At 35.6% G+C, this 26,124-nt stretch overlaps 3 protein-coding genes across 4 annotated transcripts in view; 2 read left to right on the top strand and 1 right to left on the bottom strand.

Moving 5' to 3' along the window:
- LOC108775901 (uncharacterized) overlaps positions 1-15,500 on the top strand; it is a 97,764-nt gene extending 82,264 nt beyond the window's left edge. The window contains exons 10-12 of the mRNA XM_018542365.1: positions 12,401-12,461; positions 12,879-14,290; positions 14,769-15,500. Coding sequence (XP_018397867.1) covers positions 12,401-12,461; positions 12,879-14,290; positions 14,769-15,203 — 1,908 coding nt within the window. The 3' untranslated portion in view covers positions 15,204-15,500. The remainder of the gene's footprint in view (positions 1-12,400; positions 12,462-12,878; positions 14,291-14,768) is intronic.
- A 2,271-nt stretch (positions 15,501-17,771) lies between these two features.
- GCS2beta (glucosidase 2 subunit beta) lies at positions 17,772-19,927 on the bottom strand. Its single transcript, XM_018542322.1, has 2 exons — positions 18,922-19,927; positions 17,772-18,846 (listed from the first exon to the last, which is right to left on the bottom strand). Exons 1-2 carry the CDS (start codon positions 19,844-19,846, stop codon positions 18,182-18,184), a joined length of 1,590 nt encoding a protein of 529 aa, XP_018397824.1. The 5' UTR covers positions 19,847-19,927; the 3' UTR covers positions 17,772-18,181.
- An 860-nt stretch (positions 19,928-20,787) lies between these two features.
- Rnf11 (Ring finger protein 11) lies at positions 20,788-23,985 on the top strand. Of its 2 annotated transcripts, none has more exons than XM_018542303.1 (2): positions 20,788-21,842; positions 23,034-23,985. In XM_018542303.1, exons 1-2 carry the CDS (start codon positions 21,711-21,713, stop codon positions 23,415-23,417), a joined length of 516 nt encoding a protein of 171 aa, XP_018397805.1. In that variant the 5' UTR covers positions 20,788-21,710; the 3' UTR covers positions 23,418-23,985. The 2 variants fall into 2 exon arrangements, with proteins under 2 accessions (XP_018397805.1, XP_018397804.1); XM_018542302.1 differs by having other exon boundaries at positions 20,792-21,851.
- Positions 23,986-26,124: the final 2,139 nt, after the last annotated feature.

Here is a 26,124-nt window from a genome sequence, read left to right as displayed (position 1 = left end):
TTACTGCTGTTATCTTGATCTCCCGCGGTATACAAACACACGCTGGAGGATCCGTCGCGAGAAGTGCGAGAAATTCAAGTGAAATGTAAATCATTCTGTGATTTTTCGTGTCGCTATCGCAACTACGCGATCTGCGAGAGTCAGTCACTTTCTTCCTGCGGATGCGTCTCGCGTGAAATGGTCCGTTGTTTATATGCACCGGAAAGGCTAACAAACCGGACCGCGTGTAAATTTCCTAATAACAGGTTCCTACCTGTTGGCCGGTCATGTTGACTCTAAAACGCGAAATTTTACGGTGTCCCGTTCAACAATTTTATTTGTAATTCAATCTGCGAGCAATTTTTAATTTGATGCAATTTGGAGTAAAAAAACTTCCGTAAAACTTTTTTTTTCAGCCTAATGTAGAATTACGGGTATACTATTTCTCATTTAATAAAATTAATAAAATGTTGTATAGCATTATGTAAATTTAATTGTACAACACATATTTTTGTATAAAATTCTTGGAAAAGTAAGAAAGGAAATTTATGTCTTTAAATGTAGTGTATTTCTTTATCTTCAGTTGCGACGCAATGCAATATTGATAATATATCTAAACGATTTAATTTATTACTTTCTCCTGATTAGTACTTTAGATTGCACTTAAATTTTTAAGATTATATCGTACAAAGATTAAAAAAGTATTTCATATTGCAGCATAATCTCAAATTATAAGTTAATGGCTATATATATTTTTAGAAAGTAATATGCGAACTACATTTCTCGAGTATCTGAATATATCGCCGTGCAAATGACGTTGTTTGAGTTTGATATGATTCGGCAAACGTGATTTAGCCTGCGTCTGTACGGCACACCAAAGGTATGTTGTGATACGTTATCAGAGAGAGACTGATTTCATGAATAGAGATACATATGGTTTCAAGATTTTAAAATCATTTATTATGAATTTAATTATTTTTCGATATTTACATATGAAAGAGAATTATAGAGACTTTAACTAATCTCATATTAATTTTTTATTAAAAATAATTTTATCAAAAATTAAAAGGAGACTCATGAAATCGATAAATTCTAGATAAAAACGATTTTACTAAATACTATTTCAAAATTATATTACTATTTAAAAATTTAGGTATAGATACAAATCTGAAAATAATTTTATTGGACTATCAAAATACACAATGTAGGAATTATGTAGGAAACTAAAATATAATGAACAAAGCTGAATTTGAATGAAAAAGAATTTTGACATTCTAGTTCAATCAGTTTAATAATTTAATAATAATTAAAATAGTTGTAAAAAGGTCAATAATTTCATTAAAAATATTTTTATCAAAGTTTATCAAAATAAATTAATAAAACATTTTTTTTAATTTAAGAAACTGTTTTACCTTAATATGCTCTTCTCAATGTTTAATCGATAAATCGAAACAAACGGAGCGGAAAAATACATTTTATAAAAGCAGATGGTTATTATAGATTTATTAATGTCACATTGATTCTGGTCACGGTGCGGCGATGGCGAAATGCGTCGTGAGAACTAGGTGAACCTTAAAACCGTGTTCTGCGTGTCACTTACGAGCAAGTTCTCTTTCTTTCGAGAAAACGGGTTCTTGGGACGTGCTAGAAGCGTGACCGCGGTTACAGCGTGGAAACAGAAAAAGAAAATGCTCGTGTGGCGCAAGGATGTAATCACCGTTTTGTTGTGCACGTAGAAGTTGCAATTATTACACTTCCGGACGTCTTGCATTAGCAAAACCCACGGGGTCGCTCGCAACTTCCGACAAAGTTGTGCGAATCTTGGTAATTTACGATTTTTTACGGTATATTTTAGTAACTTTTGTTTAACGCAGTATAATTCACAGAGATTTATATACGACTATCACTTTCCTGATAGAAATTTCATGCACTTTAAGTAATTACTGGACAGTTGTATGAACTCTATATCTAGTAAATGGTTGTGAGAAGTAAATCTATTCAGGATTCTAATCAAGATCTAACGCTTTGCTTGCACTTACTGTACGCAACAGATGTGCAAAATCTGAACTCATTTTACTAGACAGGAACACGACAATAAATGAACTATGCAGTATTTAAATTAATAGTAATTTACTAATACTAGACAGTAATTGAGCGAGTGTCTATACAAGTTGCACACATTTTATCTAGGAAAACTGTTCCAGCCACTGACTGAATAAAAACTTTTATCAAGTTTTTATCCGTTTTCTATACTTATATATACATATATTATTACAATTACACTGAAAAAAATTTACTAAATTTTAATATACAACGTATTTCTTTGAATATTAAGCAAATATGTACTTATATTATTATAAATATTTATTAAATGAAAAAATAATAAATAAATTAATAGTTTTTGTATTGAATAAATATACTATTTTTACATTTAGTAAATATTTACTTAGAATATTTACTTACATGTTTATTAAAATTTAGTTTTTTTTTCAGTATAATAAAAATACAGTAATACTAGACAGTCACTGAATGGATGTGTAGGAAAACTGCATACTAGGACTTTTTTAACTGACGTTTTTGAACTTACTGATTCGTTATTTATGGTGTTGAGTTAATAACTGCGATAATCGCATCTACGGTAATTACAAGTCCCGAGAGCAGAGGAGAAATTATGAAAATAACCATTGCAACTTTCATTCGCGCTTTTAAGCGTAACACTTTGTAAACACAACTTAGATTGCTCGTACAGGTTCAGGTTTAAAATCCAGGTTTCTGTCCACATCTAACGCGCGTTCGTTTCGCGACCTTTCAAGCGCAATTGACCCGCATAGCTACTATTCCCGCCTCTATTTTATTCCCGTCTGCCCCTCCGTCTCTCTGATTCAGCCGGCTTTTACAATGCCGCGGAAACGCGAGCGCGGCTTTCGCGCGTGGCGTGCCAGATTTCCAACATCCTCCTCTCTTGTGACGCAAAATTACGCTTACAGTTCGACGGACTGCACGTAAATCACTAGATATATAAAATAACGTACTCTGTACTATTTTGACTTTAAAACGGGGCCATTCTAAACTTATATCTATTTTGTGAGAGAAAATAAAACCGCAAATTATGTAAACTAATTTTTTATTTGTGTGTGTGCAGTTAGTTTGTTTATATATGTGTATGAACAAAGAAGTATGTTTCTGTATTCTTTAGTCTAATACGGATTTATTTGTGATTGAAGTTTCAATGTATGAAAATGCATGAAGATACATTTAAGTATAGTTCAGAAGATGAAAGTACAGATCAACACATGGTGACCATCGAAAGAGAAAATTAATTTTATAAGAGATGTATGTTTAGTTTGATAAAAAATGCATAAAAAATTTTTCACAGGTTAAGATAACTTCACCTATAAATGAAACAGTACATTATATGCATTATTCATCATCATGATTTCAAATACTAAAAAATGGATTTGCCATTGCATTTATTTATATGTCTAATAACTTAAACTGCATTCATTTGGCTCACCGCTTTACGAAATACTAAATACAGAAAAATATTATTTTTAATTGCTAAGAAAAGTGATTACTCAATTTATTTTCTTCCTTTTAAATAAGTTATATATAATAAAGAATATTTTCTCTTGTGTGATAATAATTTTAAAATATACTTACAAATTTTAGAAACATTATTATATAATGTAAATTCAAAACAAGAATTTATTTTATTTTAAAGGATGTTACAAAGTTGATCAAAGAAAAGATTTTATATAATAATTATATATAATAGTGTTATAAACTATATCTAATTTTTTTATTTTAATTTAATAATCTTGATTAAAATATTAAACTTACTCTAGAATTCAGAATATATTTTAAATAAATTTATTGCTTCTAACTTATGGTAGATTTGCGGTAATATGAACTTTTGAAATATTTGGAACAAGTAATAATTATTTAGACACAGTATGTATTTTTCTGTGTGTATCCCGTAGGATAGAAGAGAAAATCAAAGACTGAGAAAGGGGGAAGTACGAAAAATCGAGGTGAAAAAATCGCCCGATGTTTATCATCGCACGATTTAATAAATCGCGCTATGCAATTTTTCGTCTCGCCGGAAACGCGGCGATAAATAATGAAGGTGACAAGTGGCTGATAGCACAATTGCTTGCTCGTTTTCATTTATCCGTCCAAATAAATAATATCTGAATGATATCTCCTCCAGCGCGACTTTCACGCGGTTGTTGTTAAAAAAGGAATTTAGTATCACATTCACGATGATATCTCGCGAGATCTCCCTCCCCCTCTAACGTGTGGCGCGTAATTATTTCTAACGATGCAGGCGAGAGAGTATTTCTCTCAAGCCTTAATATATATTGTCATGTTTTTTGTAACTAATACATTTTTTTATGAAACGATTAAGAATGGATTTTATTTCGAGGTGCAGCTTCGCATCAGGTGCAGGTCGTAATTGCAATTCGCGCTGCTGCATTCGCAAATTACAAACACGATCGCATCAAGAAACCGATTCAGAGTCGTGGAAGTAGAGGTCTTGATCAAGTCGGCAGATGAGAGAAAAAGTTATGGAGCCGTCGGAGCGTAAAAACTAGCCTCTTCGTCTTCGATTCTTTAATTGCAGAACCGCCTTCTAACATAAAAGTTAACTTCTTCGTAGATCTTTATCGTTTTCTCGCGACCACTTAAGATAAATTTAAAAAATTTTGGATTTCTCAGAAAAATTTTTTTAAGCGTCGACTCTTGTTGTAAGATCTTTTCTTCACTGAGAAAAAAATTGTTAATTAAGAAATTATTTCGACATTAAAATGACAACAAATAATATCATCTTTAACTTGCCGAATAATAATATATAATTTATTTAAAAACTTGAGTAATATATATAAATTTTAAAACATACTAGAGTGTTAATTGCATTTTATTAAATCAAAAAACTTCCATACGCCTTAAAAAATTGTTATCTGTTGATGAGTTGAAGATAAATCTATTGGGGTTGATTGGAAAAATTTATTCATGCAGAAAAGATGCGCGCAGCTATTGTTTTGATATATTCCCGAGTTTGTATGAAGGTGACCCCCATTTTGAATATTAATTATTAATTTTAATTAATTTTAAAAAATATAATTTTAACACTCTATTAGTTATATTTTATTAAATAAAATTACAGCAATATTTAAAATATATTTAATACTTCAAAATTCTTTTTGCAAATATACGTTAGCAATGATTTGATTTTGTAGTCAAATATTTTTGTCATTTTATATGTACGTGAACAACTTATAATAGCCAGAAGTCAATAATCTTATAAATCAAGACACAGTTTCTTTTAATGTTTCCAGTAACAAAACGACAAAAAATTTTTATTCGGCAAGTTAACGGAAAATCAAAAACGACGTTCCCTGTTGGAAACGTTTGTGCCTGAAGGATTAACAAATGCTGGAATTACGCAATTGGCGTAATTATCAATTGCGACACGTAAAAGGTTCTGCCTTGTTTAGTCCGTTTCCTTGGAGTTATCGACTCTACTTTCTCTCGACTGCGTAAAAAATTATTGTATTCCGCAATATCCGTTAGTTATGACACGCGCAAGCGCATGGTTGCTTACGTTATTTCTTGAGTTTAGATCGTAAACGCTTATTGATGGATAGGTGCGACCAAGTTTACGGAATATCATTATTATCATCTCTTAGTCATAAATTACGCATGACTCAATACGCGATTTATGTGTGTGTATTTGTATTTATATCGTATATTTTATAATTATTATATGATCTGAGATATCAAATAGTCCATCTTAAGTTAATCATCACTGATCCGTAAAATTACTGGATTAATGTCCATTTTTATTAACGTAGATTAAATTTGTGATCTTACTCTTTATCTTTTTTTAATTATAAAAATTAGAAAAAGGTAAAAAATAAATTAAACTGAAATTGAAGTTAATCTACAATTAACTGAATTCCCTCGTACATCAAATTTTCATGTTTCACAAGCATCTTCGCGTTGTAAGTTTTAAAGTTTAGCATCTCATTCCTCACTATTAACGTAACGTGATTGTCTTGTTTGTACAATGAAATGGAACGATTGTATCGGGTTTGAAAAAAAAATTTAATTCGTAGAGGATAACGAAGCATAGAAGCGGATTTTAATTAATGAGACACACGGTTTCAAGAGCAGAAAACCGTTTGCGATACCTGACGAGTTATGTCGAGGTCGAGGCGGTATTTTGATTTCTCATTGTATCACGTACCGCGACGTTATAACAAATGTGCGAGCGCATGGCGCGACGTTTAGTGATTGCAAGAGAGGAATCATGGTGGTGTTGTGCAAATAACGTGGGCGATTTACGTGGGTCGATTCTTCGATTTAAAACGGCCTGGTACGAGCCTCTCGCGACTGATATAGAATAAAGAAATCGAAATTCGAGTTTTTCTCACGGCATTTGCGTTCGCTCCCGTTTTGCAAAGTTCAAAACGTCACGCGCGAAATTTACTCTTTAAAGAAAAAGAAAAAAAAATTGCAACGTTTTTAACTCTTTCGTCAGCAATCAGTTTTCGAGACAGTAAATTTTTTTATTGTTCTAAATTATATTCAAAAATTGAAAAAATTGGATATATTTGTCAAAGCTTTAATAACGAGTTTGTGTACCATCATAAAAAATAGATTGTATTTATTTTTACTTAAAACTTTGATTTCCTATATTAAAGAAAAGAGTTTGATAATATAACTATAAAATGTTGAGTGAAATATAATTTTAATTAAGTATATTAAAAAATTAATATAGGTAACAATTATTTTATTTTTCTAAATATTTAGCAACTATTATCAAATAAATTTGATTGAATTTATTTCACTCAACATTTAGTATCAGACTCTTTTCAGTATAATTGTTGTGTGTTCACATTATGAGATCTTAAAAAATATTTTAATATTTTATTTACTTATTTAATATAGTATTTTATTTACATATTTTTAATTTTATCAACTAAAATTCATACTTAAAATATTGATAGTACCTTAAAGACTTTCATCGTTGGGGAAGAGTCAAAGAAATAATTGATCAACTTCTTATGCTCGTTTCTATCAATGTCGATAAATTTTTATCTCAAAAACTCATTATCTTTTTTTAATTTGTAGAACTAGATAAACATGAAAACTAAGTTGAACCGAGATTAAAGTTACTCTACATTGGTGAAAACGGGTATTAATCGATTACGCGAATTGGAAAGCGCGTCTTGAAGATAATTAGCGGCACTTTGACGTTTCACGGAGTCGACAAGCTAAAATGTAAGATCAAAGAAAAAAAAAAGAGAGAAAGAGTAGTTATTTATAGAATTTTCGAGGTCAACACGACGAAGTGCGCGATCCCGTCGAGATCGACGTACGATTTGGCTTACGATCGCAAAGATAGAAAGATGGGGAGACCGCGGCAGGAGAAAAAGAGAGAGAGATGATCGCGTGGGAAGGCGATCGGGATCGCGGTGGATCCTTATAGGTCGGGGAAACGAGGACGTGGTGTTTGCTTCGTACGGCTGGCTTTGCCTGTGTGAGGTTCTGTGAAAGGGTGAGCGCTAATTGCGAAAACCAGGTAGCCCGGCGCTCGCCGGTTGGTATTCGTTAACGCGAGGCCTTAGAGGCTTAATTGTTCGCTTGGTTGGATGCTCAAATCAACCCGCGTCTCTAGTCTAGAGAGACGGTAGAAAATCTAGCATTGACGCTCAAATGGAAAACTTAATCAAGATAGCGAATAAATCTCCACTGCATAGACTGAACGGCAATCAAGTAGTTGGCGTGGTGGCGTGCATTCTGTTTGTGCATTCCGTCGAAGACACGCGTGGAAAATTGGATTCTTACGCGTCCGTGCGGAAAGTTAATCGAGATGAATCATAGGAACTGTGAATTCGGTAAAGCTGTGGGAATTAGGAAGTATAGATGACCTCGTTGAATTTCTTTTCGAGATGAAAAGCGTGGAAAGTCTTACGAATACTTGAATATGAATTTAATCGAACTAGTCGCGAGATGGTCGCACAGGAAATTCCATTGAGCGAAATCTTAATTGAAAAACGTGATTTCGTATAAATTTAAAATGCATCTACGATAATTAAAAAACGTGATTCATCTCTGACACGTATAAGGATTTCAATGGCCATTAGACAATTTAATTAGACAATTAATTGAGACAAATTATAAATTATAATAAAAGATATGAAATTATAGATTTTATATAAATTGACAATAATTAGGATACAATAATCATCAATGGAGTTAAATTTAACTAAAAAATGTATTAAATTTGCATCATATTTAATTTATTATTTATTATGTAGATATGTTAATACTAACATTGTTGTTAACTTTGAAATTACTATAAGTAATTCAAGAAATGGATTTATTTATATTTTGACATATATAAAAGTTAAAAACAAATTAACAAAATGTTATTTGATTTAAGAGACTGGGTTATCATTTTTCCTTAGGTTAATATTTAAGTATAGAGACAATCATATTTGCGTGAGCAATTTGATAAGTTAATGACTTTTTAAAAAGAGAGAGCTAAATCAATCACGATTCAATCTCATGGCGAATTTTAATATCGATCGAAAAATAAATCATTATGAATTGAAAAGTGGGAAGTACGAGTTCAACGTAAATTCAAGTAATTGGAAAACGCCGTGGTGACACGAGCGATTTTTTTTTAATTAACACTCAAGTAACCGACATAGATTTACGGCGATTAGGAAACCGTCATGACGTTCTCCCATTTTGATAAAAACACGCATACTTTCGTAGCCGGAAGCTACGTATGAATCGCAAGACGGATCTACCAGGTGCGACTACGTGAAGAAGACCGTTGCGATTCGATTACGCGCTTTGTCACTGCTGTCATCATGGTGGTGTCACATCGCGAGTCTAGCATCTCGTCGAACATACGGGCGATAATCGAACAGCTGAACCTGAACCCGGTGGAAAGGCGACGGCTGATCGACAAGACCAGGCAGGGCAGCAACGCGCGATGCAAGAGCTTTACGGACGGGATAGTGGTGGAGTCGCAAGCACCGAAGATCAGCATCGGCGTCTACGGTTGCAAAAATCGGGACACTGAATACGAGATACCGACCCCGATTAGCAAGACTGCGATCGCGGTGCGGAAGATCGAGATCGAGCGGTCGAGGTCAAAGGCGGAGACACGGCAGAGACTCCCTCCTCAAAAGAGGGAAGCGCACATAGTGTGCCAGGTGAAGAAAGAAGCACCACCCGTTGTACCGATGAAGAGAGAAGCGCCTGCCACTCTGGTAAAAAGAGAATACGCGAACGAGGTAAAACAGATAATATCAATCACGATCGTGCGATAAGATTTGCTTACTGGGCACTCGTTGCCTCGATCGAGAAATAATTGCCATTTATTGCCAATTTATTCTAAATTTCATTAAGATTAGCGAAAAGAAAGGCAAGAATTTATGCGCTTATTTTTATCTACGATAGATTATTATTATCAATACTTAAATTGACAATGATAAATATGATGTTTATCTTACATATCGATATTTTATCTCTCTTTATATCTATATCTATTTATATATTCATTCTGAAATAAATTAATCAGAAGCACTTTTTTTGTACTTAAAGTGTCACGTTAGTCACCTTAAAAACACATTTTTATTAATATTATACCGCACACGATCTTTAATCAGAATTTTAATGAAGCGAGTTGATGTTATAATGTAGAACAGACACGTTCTGGATTTTGATGGCGAAATACTTTGGTACTTTATTAAACGCAACGAAATCCCATTAATCGAATTCTCGCGCGAACGAAACAAGAACAAATTAATCGATCGTATGAAAACGCGGTAATATAGGATTTAATTTGAGTTTTTTGTAAAAACTCAAGGGGTTCAAGAGCAAATTTGAGTGCCAGCCGATTGTGTCGATTGGATGTTTCACCAAGGATACGTTTCTTAACAAGGATACGTTTCTCAACAAGGATACGTTTCTCAACAAGGATACGTTCCTTAATAAGGATACGTCCCTTAACAAGGATGCGTCCCTTAATAAGAATATATCCTTAAACAAGGATATATTTCTTAATAAGGATATGTCCTTTAATAAGGATACGTTTCTTAACAAGGAAACATCCCTTAATAAGGATATATCCCTTAACAAGGATGAAAGTCGAGTGACGACAACACCAGTACCAACGAAGATCCAACCAAAAGGTCAACGAGCAATTAAGGGAGAGCATATAGCTCGAATTGACGTCGGCACGATCGAGGTAATCGATCGTATGATAAATAAACGAGATTTTTTCCGCGATTGTGTTTACAACGTAACTATTAAATGCGAATTAATAAATGAATAATCATGTAATCTCGGCCTGTCTACGACTCTGTAAGGACAAGGTCGCGGACGCGTCGACGACGGTGTCGATCAGACCATTGTACAAGATCGAAGATCGTCTCAGATTGAGGCAACCTGATACGACGGTGACTGTCAGGATCCACCAAGCTGCGAGGGAACCGACGATCGCGAAGGAACAGTCTCGCGTCGAAGACGCGATCGAGGTAATCGATGGTGACTAAAAGTTATTCCAAACGTTAGATCCGTAAGGAAAATCAAATCGAACGTCTTACGTTTATTTGATTACAACATCGATTTATATTTTTTAAGAAAGCATTTGTGGTCTAAGGTTATTCAAAATGTTGCCAAAATCTTGTTAATTTAGTAATTAATACTAAAAGTGTACGAAGAGCGATTGTGTGACAGAATATCTACATTTTATATATAACATTTTAAAGAATCTTAGAAGGAATGTTTTTTTTTAAATTGTAATGCGTAAGTAAAAGCCATGTTTGCCATTTATTACCAAAGTAAAAATCTTATAAAATAACTTAACATAACATGGCTTTCCTGAGCATTACATTTTTGTTCAGTCCAACATGGAGAGCACATTTAAAATAGAACACATTTTCGAATATTAATTAAAAATATGAAACATTTTCATGCGTGCAGTGAAGATTTAACTATTTATGCAACTTACAAACAGCAAAAAGGTCATATTGAATATTAAGCTATATTGGAGGCATCTATTATTAATAACCTTTAGTACACACATGATCATGTCTTGTGCATTTCTTTTTCTTGAAATACTAGGAGTATCAAGTAATTAGTTATAACATTTACATACAACTTTTTAAATATAGTATAACGATACAAATCTTTTCTAAAGATGTTATAATAGTAAATAAGTAATAATAAAAAGTAATAATAATAAAAAATAAAATAGTAATAATAAAAAGTAAGTATATGTAAGAATTACTTATAATAACTCTTTTATATATTGTTAAAAAATTAAAAATTATGAAAATTAAAACTCGGGACATCAATGACCCATGTGTAGTATAAAAGGACCGGAAAATCATTGTGTGTGTATTAAGAATTAATATAATATAAAATATATATATTTTTTTAATAATAATTTAAATTTATAAATGTGTTAATACTAATTTGTATTAAAATTGTTTAAAATGTTAGAGCTGATTTGTGTGCTCTCTAATAAAAGATTGTGTCTCTCAAATACTCCGAGATATTTGTACATCGAGCTTTGAGCTTCGTGTTTGACGTACAAATGACTTTAACGGGTTAAAGATTGACCACGTTCGTTCGCTGCTCATTCGTGCCTTTATTATCGTCTCTCATACGTACACCCACGTGACGATTCAAAGATCGCGTGAACCGCGCAATCGTCGGCGCAATTATACGTCGGTTAAAGAGACGAACGATCCAAGCTCATTCGTATCATCCTTTCTCCTCTCTCTCGTTATCCTCCTCTTTTTCGCGTGTGTGCGGGCGACAGCTCTCCTTTTCTCCTTCGGAAAATGACTTTGGTACCGAAAGCAGGCGGCGACGCACCTGCGACCGGTTTTCGAAGTCGATCGCGGTTAAGTGGCCGCGCCGCAAACTCAGCAACTCGGCTCGCACGGTGGTCAATACCGTTAGAGACCGACCAAGCGACGTACTCGCTTTGCCTGGTTTGCCTGTTGAGAATTATCGGCGCCGGTAACGGCGCCGAGAATCACGTAATGTCGCACCGAATCTCTTCTCACATTCATGCATATTAATTAGCAAATCGAAAACAATCGAACTCGCAATTTACTGCAGCAGCCAATCTTTTCTTTCGGTGTGGAGATTTTAGAAATATTTATTATTGATTTTAATTAATTGATATTATATCCCAGAATTAAGTTAAGCAGGGATAGCAATGTTTGAAAATTTTAATTTTTTACGAACCTTACTTTTTTTTTTACAAACTTTCGACAATCAAAACGAGAAATCGCGGAATAAGATTCGTTGACAGTGCATTATATAAGCTTAATCTGATTAATTAAATAATGAAAGAAATCTTCGTTTTTTTTAAATATAGATTGCGAAATCAACGAAAGATACGCTTGATCGAATTGTTCCGGTGGCCAAGGAAGATTTACGTAAGTCTCGTAGAATGTTACTCACGATTTCATTGCTTCGCAACATGCTAAATTGTTCAGATAATTGTAATTTACACTGGTTAGAATCCAAGCTTGCACATGAAAATATAAGGAAATGTTAGAACATAAGAAAAATATAAGAGAAAGTTAGCTAAAAAATATTTTACACTAATGATGTTGTTGAACTCAAATTTGTTCATTTTAAACAAAATGATTTATATAATAATTTATTCTCTTTTTAAATATTCTTTATTTTGCTTGTCTTAAAAACATGTTTTTATCAGATTCAACAATTATTGTCACATTAACAATATATATTACATATACATATTGTATTTTATAAATTCTGCAATATAATTGCCATATTTTGCATGATAATAATTGCAATAAATGCAATATTTTTTCTATTTATAACAGCGCAACTAGAAAGCGCCAGCCTAAGCCACACTGCGGCGCATCACCGAATCTCTGTGCGTCCGAAGAACCGGCGTCCACCGCGTCGCACGACGACAACATCCTCCAACAGTGGCGCACCCAGTTCGCCATCGATACCACCGACCATCGCTGAGGACACCTTGGACAGTTTGGAGCAACAGGAACAAGAACAGCAACAGCTCCAATCAATCAGTAATGCGCCGTCACCAACGGAGCCACCTAGGGCCATTGGCGTGACTAGGAAGTCGTCAAGCCGATTGTCCCGCAATTCCGACATCTTCGAGGAATTGGAATCAAAGCTGCCGCGAAAACCAAGCGCAACATCGTTATCGCCAGATAGTCTGGACGCTACGACAGCGTCGCGAAGCAGTGCAGAGATGAACAGCACTGCTACCGAGGAACAACAGGCAGAAGTCAGATGGATACCGGTCGCTAGAAGGCCGTCTAATCGGATATCCAAGGGCTCCGATGTGTTTGAGGAACTGGAAGCGAAACTACCGCGTAGAAGATCTTCATCGAATCGATTGTCCAAGTCGCCTGACAGTCTGGATTCGTCTCCTGGCTGTTGGTTCTCCAAATCTACCGAAGAAGGCTTCGACAAATTGATGGAGTATGAAGAGATCGCAAAACCAGTAGCTTCGGTCAGGAGACAACTGTTGAATCCAATTTCGAAATCTACTGATCGTGTTTCTAAATCATCGGACAGTTTAGAAGCGATCGAACCGCTGGCCAGCGATGATTCGATGGAACGACGACGAAGTAGTTTTGACTTCCGAGCGCGCAGAAGTTCGAAGGCGATGTCTAAATCGTCGGAGAGCTTTGACCTGCTTGAGCAGAATAGCTGCGCCGGTGAAGAAATCGGTCAAGAATTGCAGAAGAGAAGCAGCGTGTCCGACATCAATTTATCGCGCGGAAGAAGACTGTCGAAGAGCATATCCAAATCGTCCGAGAACTTTGAGAGAATCGATATGAACGACATGAAGGACGATGTCGAGGCAGAAGTGATACTAGATGACGACGTGCCAAAAGGTGGTAGACGATCAAGCAAGAGAATGTCCTCGGAAAGTTCGGATAATTTGGACGTGGAAGACAGGCTAGAGAACAGGAGGGTCAGAAGAACACCTAAAAGAATACCAAGCACCAGCATAGTGGATATGGTAATTTCTGGAGATGACCACGAGGGAGAGAAGCGACCGACTCCTACCAGAAAACCGTCAAGGCTACAAAAATCCTCTGAAAGCTCAGAACTGGGTAGCACGGATACCCTAGATTCGGAGAGAAGAAATAAGTCATCGGAGAGCACCGAGACGTTGGATAGTCTGGAGAAAGACTTGGAGCAGGATAGGAAGGAAGAGGAGATCACAGATAGTGTGATAGATAGGCGTGAAAAAAATGTAAGATTTTATGAAAGACAAGAAAATGATATACATTAATTCTCAATTACAGCTATAAAAACTGCATCTAAGTTCTACAGACTTCAATTGAAATCTTCCGTCATACGGTGATTGATAGGGGAAAATTCATAGTTTTTTTTACCTATAATTTAGAATCTCATAGTAGTAAAATAAAATAAAGATTGTACAACAAATAAAAAATTTTCGCTTCATGTACAAATGACTCATTACAATAGTCGAGGGTTATAAGAGAGCATTTTTCTAGTTTTTCTTCTTATCTGAGAAGAAATTATGGTAATTAAATGAATAAATTTTCTTAGTATTAACTTATTTTTTTATCATTTCAAGATAATAAAATTTACAATAAATGTTAAATTATATATAAGTTTAAAAAGCTTTTTTCTACCTGTGTATTCTCCAAATATATTCTTAATTCTTTTCTCGATAATGGGAGAATTAATTTTTAATAATCTTTCAGGATTCGTGGTCTAGCAGAAACGTACCAGCAATTGATTCCGATCAAACGTCGATGGGAGACGACACCGAAGACTCCAAATCGCTCATTTCCGCCGACAATAAATACTACTGGCGTCAATCTTCTGAACCAGTATCTAAGGAAAACTTAGGTATCCAACAGTTGTTAGCCATCACAATAATGACCAGGGTGACGGACAACGGAAATAATCAACGAGGTTCCATCATTTATCCGAAGAAGAAACAAGTGAGCACGTCGCAGCCATCCTCGCCGGTGGCCAAGCAGGAAGACACAAAGATGCTTTTTGATAATTTGCTGGTGAGCAATAAGAACGATGAGGACCTGCAGAACATGCTCAATGGAAACATATCGGAGGTGTCTACTGACACCAAGAGTTTCAAGGAGAAGCTGATCATGTTCGAGAAACTCGGGAAATGAACGCGACGCGATAGAATCATTGTTTCACGATTTTTTTTCGATTAGCGAATCGCTTTGTTATAGCGGCCGATGCTTAACGCAGGAAGAGAAAATACGGGAAACGCGAGAAAAGATAAACGATCTCGTTTAGCGCTTGGTAAATACGCATGTTGTAGATTAGTGTTCTCCTTATTGGAGCTATTTGGATTATATAAATGGAGAAAAGCAAAAGAAATCAAGAATTAAATTGCAGATAATTATTTTTCATAGACAATTTTTTTTATCGTCCAGAGCTGTGGATACGAAATAAAAAAAATCAACGAGTAATCATATATGTGTGGTATGTGTATATATATATATATTTAAATCTATATACATGTATATACACACAGCACACACACACATACGAGTAAAAGTATTAAATCGGAACATATTCTTTTAAATATACATATATATATATATATATATATAATATATATCTAGAGAAAGTAAAAATTTTTGAAGTACCAAGATGAATGGTTTGGTATTTAAATTATTTCTAAATAATTTTTTCGCATATTTGTATATCAATTAATCAAAATGTAATCACGACAGCGCACGATATCTCTAATTTTGAAAATCAAAAAAACTTTTATTTCACATTAATAATAATTAACATCCGGCTGTGCTTTGTCGTTGATACATTTATTAGGGAAATCAATCCCATCTGCGACATTTTTCAATTCTCATGTTCGTGGTTTTTTTTTTATACGACTGAAAACTTCGACATTTGAGATTATACCATTACAGAAACGCATTCGCAAATGCGCGTATATTCTCCTAGGGAGCTTTATTTCATTCGCAGATAGTTGTACAGTAGTTGTAGCAAAGATGTGATCCTTTCGGAGTGATGCATTTATAAATATCGTATATTATCCCGTATTGTGTAAATACGAAAGGAATATAGCAAAGTTGTGCGTTATCACTTTAATGATTTTAAAGAAAAAATATATATAAATATATGTTTGTCACACATCATAGTATTAACATTGATAAATGTAGAAGAGACACGAGTTGTAAACTGTACGACGGTCTAAGAAATGTTACGTGTGCAATTGTATATTTTCGACGCTCTCGAAAAATCTATTTGTTCTATACAAGAAACGTAATCTCCCACACGAATTGCCCATAGACTGCCTATATGTGTAATGCGTAACCCGAATTATGTTAAAATGGGCTTACAATTCCTCGTCGTTGAAACATATCACTAAGTGATATTGATACTTTTTGTCTCGATTTAATTAAATGCCTAAAAGATTGTTAAAAGGAGGATCATCTAGATGATGTATGCAGAGGAAAATTTTGAAATTGTCAATAGTCGGCGATAGCATGCGATTATCCAATTTTTCTTGCTGACCCAGGATATGCGTTGAGTCTGTATAGAGCATATCATCTTACATTCTTCGAAATTCGCGAGAAAGAAATGATTTTTTGTAGCCTTTCAAGTGCCTTACCGAATCAATCGAGGAACTAAATCAATATAGGAAATGCAGGAAATATCACCCTTCTCCCCATTTAGTTATTCAGATAATGAACGTACGTTTCGGATCCCGAAAGATGTAGAGATTGTCTCTTAGAGTAAATCAGAGAAAACTGGATTTAACCATCACGTCACTGTAATATTATATATAATAATATACAGAATAACAAGAGAAATTCTACACACAGGCATACATACAAGCGCGCATTTACACACTCAACAGATTTTCTTTCCATTGATGTAAATAAAGCTGCCAATTACGGTTCGACAACAGAATCCCTTTCTCTTTTTTTTTTTTATTACATCCACATCCCATAATATTCGCGCCATTTCCGTGGCGCGTCCTTAAAAAATTACAAAATCACTGACTTAAGTGTACTTATAATGCTGAACATTAAGACATTATCTATACGTACGTATGGATAATCGAATCCTGAAAAAGGTATGAACTCTTTCTCTCTTACAAGGTTGTACTAAATAATATAATGTACATCTTATTCAGATTTTTTTACGTCAGCCATGACATATCTCGATTTTATATATTTTTATATCACGTAAAAACGCTTTGTGTACGTACAAAAAGAGGAATGTAACGCGAGTTTTTTTTTTTTTAAAGTTGGCAATAAATTCGCGCGTAACAATGTGGTCTCTGCGGTTTCACGAAACAGGATAAGATTCAAGATAATTACTTTATCGCTCTAACGAATTTTGTTCAATATTATGCAAAAGACTCCTCGGATGCAAGGATGAATTATTGATCGCGATCATAATAGTTGTAATTTGCGTATATAGTGGCACATTTCAGCGGAAACATTTATCATTTTTGTTTCAAAGTACCGAAGTTACTGAAGTTATTATTTAAATGATATATATTCATGTATTGTATTAGATTGATCAAGGAACTTTTTTGCCTATTTTTATTAACATATTGTGGACCGATGATATGCGAATTATAATAATCGATAAAATATATAACATGTCAATAAAATATAACGATTTCGAACGGTTCACGATGTATTAATGTAAAAGCGATTAAAGTTTTTGATCAAACTAATACATGACTAGGCTCCATTGATAATGTATTTTATCCATGGTAGTGATCTTATTTCGTCTTTAAAAGAGTACAAATTTTGATACTAAAAAGGTACGACAACCGATAGCGTTTCAAAATTTCTGAGGAACTCCATCACCTAAATGCTAAACGGTAATGACTGCTATAGCTATTCTGGAAACAAAAACGAAAAGTATTGGGTCCCAACCAGAGGACAGATATCCATTGAAACAATGAAGAATACTAGCTACATTACTAATCGCGATTGCGTTGGAAATACTTGCAAGAAATAGATTTTTTATTTCAACGTTATTTCTTATCGGTCCTTGCAACTCGATATTCGCATCTCGCGAAAGAGCTTAAGTGCCTGACGTTCACATTGTATGTGCGACTAATCGCGTTTTCATTTTACTATACAAATCCACGAGTTTACAGTTCATCGTGCTTGTCGGCGGTTTCTGCTGCATTAGGATTGCAAAGTGCCGGCGTGGAGAATTCCATGGCATATTCGCAGCGACTCGGCTCCGTTACCGATATGAGCTTGTTTTCCGTCCCGCACGAGAGAGTGACAATCGTGGAACGCGCTGGGCCGTTCCAACAAGTAAGGCCTCGGTCGTACTTCATCTTAGTATATTTGGCACCAGTCGATCCGACCCATTCGTTCCAGTGGCCCAGATTGACGCTGCTACCACCGGATTTGGACCTTTGGGTCGCCATGGCATACAGACACAATTTGTAAATGTACTCCAAGTCCGCGTACTCGAAGCACTCGCCATCAAGCGATGTAAACACCTCTTCAGGCCCATAATCACGACCCAGCTTCTCCTCCAATTGTCTAATTTCCGACTGTAATTCATTGATGGCCTTCTCTGTTTCCTGGAAACGTTCGCGAGCATTAGTAGCTTCATCGATAAGTGCCTGCGTCTCCTCGTCATACTGAACTTCCGGTTCTGGTGATTCCTTCTCGTGTTCCTCCTCAGGTACTTCCTCTTCTTCTTTATCAAAAACCTCTTCTTCCTTCTCGTGATCCAAGTCTTCAGTAGGCTGCTGATGATCACTGATCTCTCCTCTTTCCTTTGCTGCTTTGAATATACCTACAATTATGTAATAAAATTGATAGTTTACGGATTGTAGAAAACGAAAGATAACACATAAGTTTTGATATTTACCTTGTTCCAACATCAAGAAAGGCTTGATGTTTGCCCAAGCATTATCTGTAAACTGTTGCAAAGTGACTTCCTTATCACCAAGGAAATACAGCGCTTCTTCCTCTGACACAACACCGTCTCTGTTCTTGTCAAACGTAGCTCTGGTTTGTAGTTCCACTATCGTTATCGTACCGCTGGAGTCCGAGTCCAATATTTTAAAATAATCTTCCACTTCGGAAACACTCAAGTCCTCGTCTTCCTCTTCTTCCTCTCCGCCGGCCTCTTCAGTTGCCGGTTGTTCTGTTTCGGTAGGTTTGTACTTTTCGAGTGCTATGCTCTCCAGTTCCTCTGCCTGCTTCTTCAACAGCTCTTTTTCCTTTTTGATCAACTCCGCTTCTGTGTAATCCGTTCTCAGCTTGGCCAAACGTGATTGGTGCTCAGTCTTGATAGTTTTACCTCTGGCCACTAGCTCTACACGCAGTTTGTTACCCTCTCGTGCCAACTGCTCCGCTTTCTGTTGTATCAAACGGGCCTCCCGGCCCAGCTCGTTGCAGTTGTTGATGCACTCCACTCTGGACGCGTACTCGTCACTCGTGTCGCAGCAGTCGCACACACCATCGTTCACCCAGGATGACGGTATATAGGCGGGTTTGTGACCGGTGTTCTCGCAATAGAAGACACCGTTGGTGCAAGCCGCTGTCCCGGGCTCGTCACTGCCGTCTCCACAGTCGCAGTAGTCATCATTCACTCGGGTGAACGATATTAGCCGACTGCCGTCTAGGCACTCGAAGTCGCGGTCAGGCCGGTACAACGAGTTCTTCGCTACCGGTATACCGCGTATCTGCAGCACTCCCGAGCCGGCTACGTGGCCTGGCGTGTACGTGGCCAGGAGCAGGCTCATCAATGCCGCGAGTGCCAGAGATCGCGACGCTCGACGACCGTCCATTCTCTGGCTCACGGATCACAAGTCTCTTCGGAGGTTAATGTCGATTTACCCGGACTGCCCGGACTCGCCCACGTCAGATTCACGAATGTTGAAGGAGGGCCGTCCTTTTGAGGTTCGAGTACAACGCGACACGACTGCCACACTCGGTCAGGTGGAAGGTGGAGGGATCTCAATGGACCTCAAGCATCATGGAACTCAGGTTATGCTCTTACATATATATTTTTAGCAGCCAATGAAAACCATATGCCGCCATATTGCCGCGATTATTTGAATTAAGAATTATCTATTGAATAATAACTATGATAACATATAAACATATTTTGCATTTTCTATATTTAAGAAGTGTGATTATTGTTATTCATATAACTACTTTTGTCGTTTTTCCTTAAAAGATACAATACAGTTCTGGTGCTGAAAATAAACACATAAAGATAATTCACCTTTTATTAATGCAAAATTAAAAATTTTAATAATTTATTTGTATTTATCAATAAAATACATTTTTAAGAGACTAAGGAGCCTCTAAAAAAAAAATGGAGTCCGAGATTGTAGCCCCCTTTTAGCCCCTCTTTAATTCAGACCTGATAATATTCAAACGCGGCACGTTTATCAAGATATCGGAACATAAGATATTTTTAAAACAATTTTTAAATAAAAATGGATTATGAATACCTCTCATAGACTTAGGAAATCATAGATGGAGCATAAACTATTTCTACAAACAAGTAACAGGGATGTTAATCGACGACGGAGTATCACTTGAAAGTTGGAGTTGGAGCGGTGCACTGAAAGTGCAACCATGAGCAGAAGATAATCAGGAACGGAGTAAACAGAATTAAAATACGGAGACTCTGGGAGATTCTCGGTGATTACGATTTGCTCGTAGAAACCGTTCATTTTGTTTTCCCTCTCGTGGATACTTTATTTCTTTCACGCGTTTATTTCACGTACGACAAGTGGCAAAAATCGTCGCGATCTCGCTACTATCTGTTCTAAGAACGTCGAACAAGCTCGAAATTGCCTTCTCATGGAGCATGACACGCTCTCACGTTCTTAGACGTGATTTAAGAGACACCAGGAGTCATCAGGTGAGATCTGTCGAAGCACAGGCTGATCGAGAGTAATCGAAAAGGCTCCAATAGTTCCGATCACAGCGCGGAGATTATACAAGAACATGACTGTTCTTTTCCCCTGTTTTAGTGTTTTCTCATTTTAGTCACGGCGTGAAAACATCGACAGAAAGATCGAAAGAAGGAGAGAGAGAGAGAGAGAGAGAGAGAGAGAGAAGGGGAGGGGACAGCTAAGAATCATTCGATCTGCGCATAAAGCAGAGATAAAATCGAGGAAATCGTTGCGAGGGTGATGCGTCGAAATCGACCAACTTCCGTTCTGTCATAATGATGCGCGGACGAATCACCTGCCGTGTTTCGCGCATCATGGCGACGCTCAGCTGGTAGTGGGTCTGCTGCTGCTGCTAGTTAATGAGGGGTATGTGACGGTTGCGTTCGGACGACTACTGCGAGTACTGCGACAACATCGTTACGCCTCGATCACGTTTGGCAAGGGTGATTCGTGCTGCTTCTCGCGACGAGTCGACGGTGTGTATTGTCGTGCCGCGACGAGCGGCGGTCCAGGTCGTCCAGGTAAAATGGCAAGAAGCACGGTCGTCGAATGTGCGTTGAAAGTCGCTGTCTCGCTGTCGCCGTCGTCATCGCGTCTGTACGGAAGCCTGTAATCGCTCGCGCGGAACGAGGAAGCGGGATCGCGATCTCGAGTAGACGTACGCGAATGCTACGCGCGAGCGATCTGTAAAGCTGACAGCTCGCCACCAGTGAAAGAGAAAGAAAGAAAGAAAGAGAGAATCATGGGCAACTGCTTGAAACGTGCCACCGGCAACCAACAGGACAATACCACTCTCCTGAGCAATAATCCCGAGCCCAACGTATCCACGAGCGGATCTTCGCAAGAGGGTCTTGGACCACCAATCCCCTACAACGTAATTCACGTACATCGCCATTGCTTTCTTATTATTATTGTTGGTTGTCTTTTATCGTTATTGTTGTCTGTTTTATCTTACCCAAGATATTTTATAGTCTTTGAGTACTATATATTTAGGGAGACGCTATTAGCGTTCTTTGTATTATTCTATTTTTATTGTTCATTGAACATAAAATAAAGATAGAATAATACGAGGAGTGATAGTATTGTTTCCCAATACTTTTTTTCAAATCTGTTTGTGATCTTCCTTAGTTATTTGGTTATTTCTTATTTATTTGAATATATATAGACTAATATTCACAGTAAGTTCTTGTTTTAAGATTGTTTGAAATAATATTTTTAAGTTGCTATCTGGCCACTATTCATACTATATCAAAAACTGTCTTAAGATATTAAGAACCAATCAGAGTCATGTATATGCATCTTCAGACATTACTTAAGATAATCTTAAAATAAGAACCTACTATGAATCCCAGCCACTGGTTGACTTATGACAACTTAAGACTGTACTTAAAACAGTCTCATATATATTTCAAATATAAGAATGGACTATGAATATCAGCCAAAGTATTCATAGTTGATTCTTATATAAGATCATCTTAAGTACAATCTGAAAAGAGGGCCATATTAGCATCTTAAAACGTTACTTAAAACAATCTTAAAATAAGAATGAACTGTGAATACTACCCATAGATCTGATTTTAAACACAAAGGCTGTAATTAATGGTGAAGTGGACTCAGGCTGGTAATGGACTCAGACAGGATTAGTGCAAATTAAAGCAAATGCAGTAGCATTAATAACTCTTACTTAACTTTGATAATGAAATAGTATATGTTATGTTAAATAATATGATAATATCATTATAGTATGTATGAAGGTAGCGTATCATTTTGCAAAAATTTATAAATTAGTGAGAGTTTTGAGTATATTTTCAATAATTCTATTATACTTCTAACGTTTTCTAAAAAGAATTCTCTGTCATATACACTAATTATTTATTTTTTTAAATAATTTTTATTGCATGGAAAAGGCATTTTAAGATTACATTTGAAACTATTGATGTCTCACAAAACATGATGAGAATTCTGGAATAGATATTTCTGTTCTTTTACAAGTTTTAAGGATTCACAAATAATATGTAGAAAAATGTCGCGATTGAATACTAATTAATTTTTCAATGTTCTACAGCAAGCAGCTTATTATCCGTCGATCGCTACGAGGGAACGTCATTTACAGTCTACCAACTTGAATATTGGTCACGGGATTGGAGTCAACTTGGTACAGAGTATTGGCTCTGCTGGTTTAAGCGAAGAGGAACAACAAGTGAGAATTGCGAAGCGTATAGGACTGATACAGCACTTGCCAATGCGAGAGTACGACGGTGCTAAGAAGGGCGAGTGCGTCATATGCATGATGGAGCTGCAGGTGGGCGAAGAAGTGCGCTACCTTCCCTGCATGCACACCTACCACGCGATCTGCATCGACGATTGGTTGCTGCGCTCGTTAACATGTCCGTCATGTATGGAGCCAGTGGACGCGGCGCTAATTAGCTCATATCATCCGACTACTTAATACAGGAGTGACGGGAATTTTCATCGATTTAGCCGAACGGCGAATCGCAATTAAATTATCAGGCTAAACATGAAGTGTAACTGAAGTGGCAGCGAGAGAAAAGAGAAAGTCGCTACTTTTGCTATAGAACGTATAAACGCTTCTGAGTAGTAGAGAAATTGCGTGTTAATGATCCGATTGTATTTCGCCGTTATACACGATATATACATGCGCGCGCGTGATGTTTAATATAATAATCTATACAACAAAGAACACACACCCTCCCTATAAATCCGCAAGTATTTTGTTTTTTCTTAGATTGTTTCCTATGAAAAGGAGGACGAGACTTGATTTTAATTAAATCCTAGTAAACATCACAGCCCCCAAATTCTTTTTCGTAGTGAGTTTTAATTGCTTGTACATTGATTTTTCAATTAAAAACGAAAATGAGGAGGCGGCTCGATGTAAAAGTGCAATAAAACGTTGAGTAAGCCTCATGTACACTGGTAGGTATAGTATATCGGAACAATAAGTCTACATCATACATACATATATATATATGAATATATATATATATATGTGTATATATATATATGTGGTGTATGTATGTACGCACGTACGTACGTATGTATGATGTATGTATGATGTATGTATGTATGTATGATGTGTGTGTGTGTGTAGTAACAAGATAATAAGTACGACACGTGCGGAAATTATTATGTCGTTTGTATTTCTCGAGCGGCTTTGTGTAACAATTTTCATGTAAGTTCTTGTGCGAATGTTGACGAGCCGACGCAATTATGTTTTCCTTCTCTGCTCTTGCATAAACATTTTTAATCGCCTCCTTGAATTCGGACGTAACGTATCTATTCTCGGATAAACTAAATTAGTGGATAATTTTAATTTTAAGCCTATGAGGTAGAATTTGTTTTAATATGCAGCTTACACGTGCAGTAAGCACGTGCAGAAATTGGCGGTTTTCTTCGCATCTAAAACTGTTGGGACTTAAGCGGACGACAGTCTGTTACATTTTCGTGACAAAAGGGAGACTGTCTCTAATGATATTCGCAATGTTTTAATTTTTTTTTATGCCTCGCAACGTGTCGTTACGTAAATCGCTTCTGCCGCGACGAACATTGAACATTTTTCATTTAGATAACATGTACAAAGAGAAAAAATGCTTCATTGTATGCTACGGACGATTAGCGATTTATTGTACCTACAAATAGTATGGGAACATGTATAGCAACGAATAAAAAAGCAAACAAAACAGTAAACTAAGAGAGAGAGAGAGAGAGAAAATGAATGAATGAATGAATGAATCAATCAATCAATCTAAAACGCGATAAATGATCCACCCTGTTGAATACTACACGCTAAATAATGGGCTACGTAACTTAGATTCTGTTGTTAATTTAGTAAAGCTTGTTAAACTAACTCTTGCTGCAGTTACAGTAAAGCAGTGTACATTTACCGTTCTGTTAAAAATTTTACAGAAGTATGTACAGTTTCGCATAGAGAGTTTCGTACGTCGATGTGTAATATGCGATAAATAGTTTTATTTGGAGCAAAGCAACATTTTAAGTCGAAGAAAAAAAAAGACGGAAAGAACGCGATTAAATGTTTAATTTATGAAAAGAGGAGGAAGAAAACTTAACATATGATATCGCCAAGTTTTCATTTTTAATGGGAAAATAATGCTGTGAAATAGTGATTTATTGACGAAGTACAGAGGTATATAAATAATGATTTAATACACAAATATAAATATTTAGTAAGAAAATTTTTGTGTTTCTGGAAGCTCCATCTCGACACAAAATTCCTCGATCGCGCTCTGATCGAACGTTTAAATTAGAGCTATATTTGCAAATTCTAAATAGAGAATAGCGTAAATTTTATAAAAAAAAAAGAAAGATAAGCCAAGGAAGGCTAACGTTACAAACTTAATTCTATATACGGATCTTTCTAAAGTAAAAAAAAGAAAAACAAAAAGGAGATATCCGAACGGTTTGTCCCGGTGAGAGAATCGCTCTAATCAATATGTTGAACATTAATTGCGCAATTAACGCCCTGTGTCACGACGGTAATCTAAGAGTCCCATCTTTTTTCGTTCTTAATTAGTTTTGAGTTTTTAATTATTATGATGAATTTTTTGATTAGTTAAGTGGTCTTTTATTTTCGTAGAATCCCTAGAACATGAAATGTATTTATAAAAAAAAAGTAGTAAATTTTTATTTGTGTAATTACTATAACTAAACAAGTAATCTAAAGTTGTACTTAAAAAAGTGCATTTTCTACTAAACTATTATCAATATCAAAACGACGTTTGATATAGATATTCATTTAGAACGTTTCAAAGTATTTTTTTTAGAATTTTTCAGATTTGTCTACTACTTTGATTTTTTTCTACTATAAATTAATACTTTGAAAAAATATGAAAAAATTAACTGTAAATCCAAATAAATGATTTGAATATTTTTTATAATCGTGTTTTAGGGATTTTTTTTGGATTTCTAAATCCTAATCCGAGGGGTCAATTATTTTAAAACTTAGTTTCTAAATATTTTGGTCACTGCATCTGAAGTCATTATTAAAATCTTTTTTTATTAAATAATTTATTTTTATAAATAATAAACTAAATATAATTTACTAAAAGTTATTTTAGTAAAGCGCCATAGTTGGTTTTGAATTTAAAAATTCTGATTTCTGATTCGTAATCGGTGATCTG

This window comes from Cyphomyrmex costatus, unplaced genomic scaffold (assembly GCF_001594065.2).
Source record: "Cyphomyrmex costatus isolate MS0001 unplaced genomic scaffold, Ccosl1.0 scaffold33, whole genome shotgun sequence".
Taxonomy (NCBI): Eukaryota; Metazoa; Arthropoda; class Insecta; order Hymenoptera; family Formicidae; genus Cyphomyrmex; species Cyphomyrmex costatus.
The sequence above is the reverse complement of the archived record's forward strand: the minus strand, read 5'-3'. Positions and strand labels throughout refer to the sequence as shown.

What these genes read in the sequence shown, in the direction of transcription:
- GCS2beta (XM_018542322.1), bottom strand. Translation starts at nt 19,846, where the DNA reads ATGGACGGTCGTCGAGCGTCGCGATCTCTGGCACTCGCGGCATTGATG. An exon ending in TTTCTTGATGTTGGAACAAG is followed by an intron (nt 18,847 to 18,921) that starts GTAAATATCAAA and finishes ACATAATTGTAG; the next exon opens with GTATATTCAAAGCAGCAAAG.
- Rnf11 (XM_018542302.1), top strand. Translation starts at nt 21,711, where the DNA reads ATGGGCAACTGCTTGAAACGTGCCACCGGCAACCAACAGGACAATACC. An exon ending in TCCCCTACAACGTAATTCAC is followed by an intron (nt 21,852 to 23,033) that starts GTACATCGCCAT and finishes AATGTTCTACAG; the next exon opens with CAAGCAGCTTATTATCCGTC.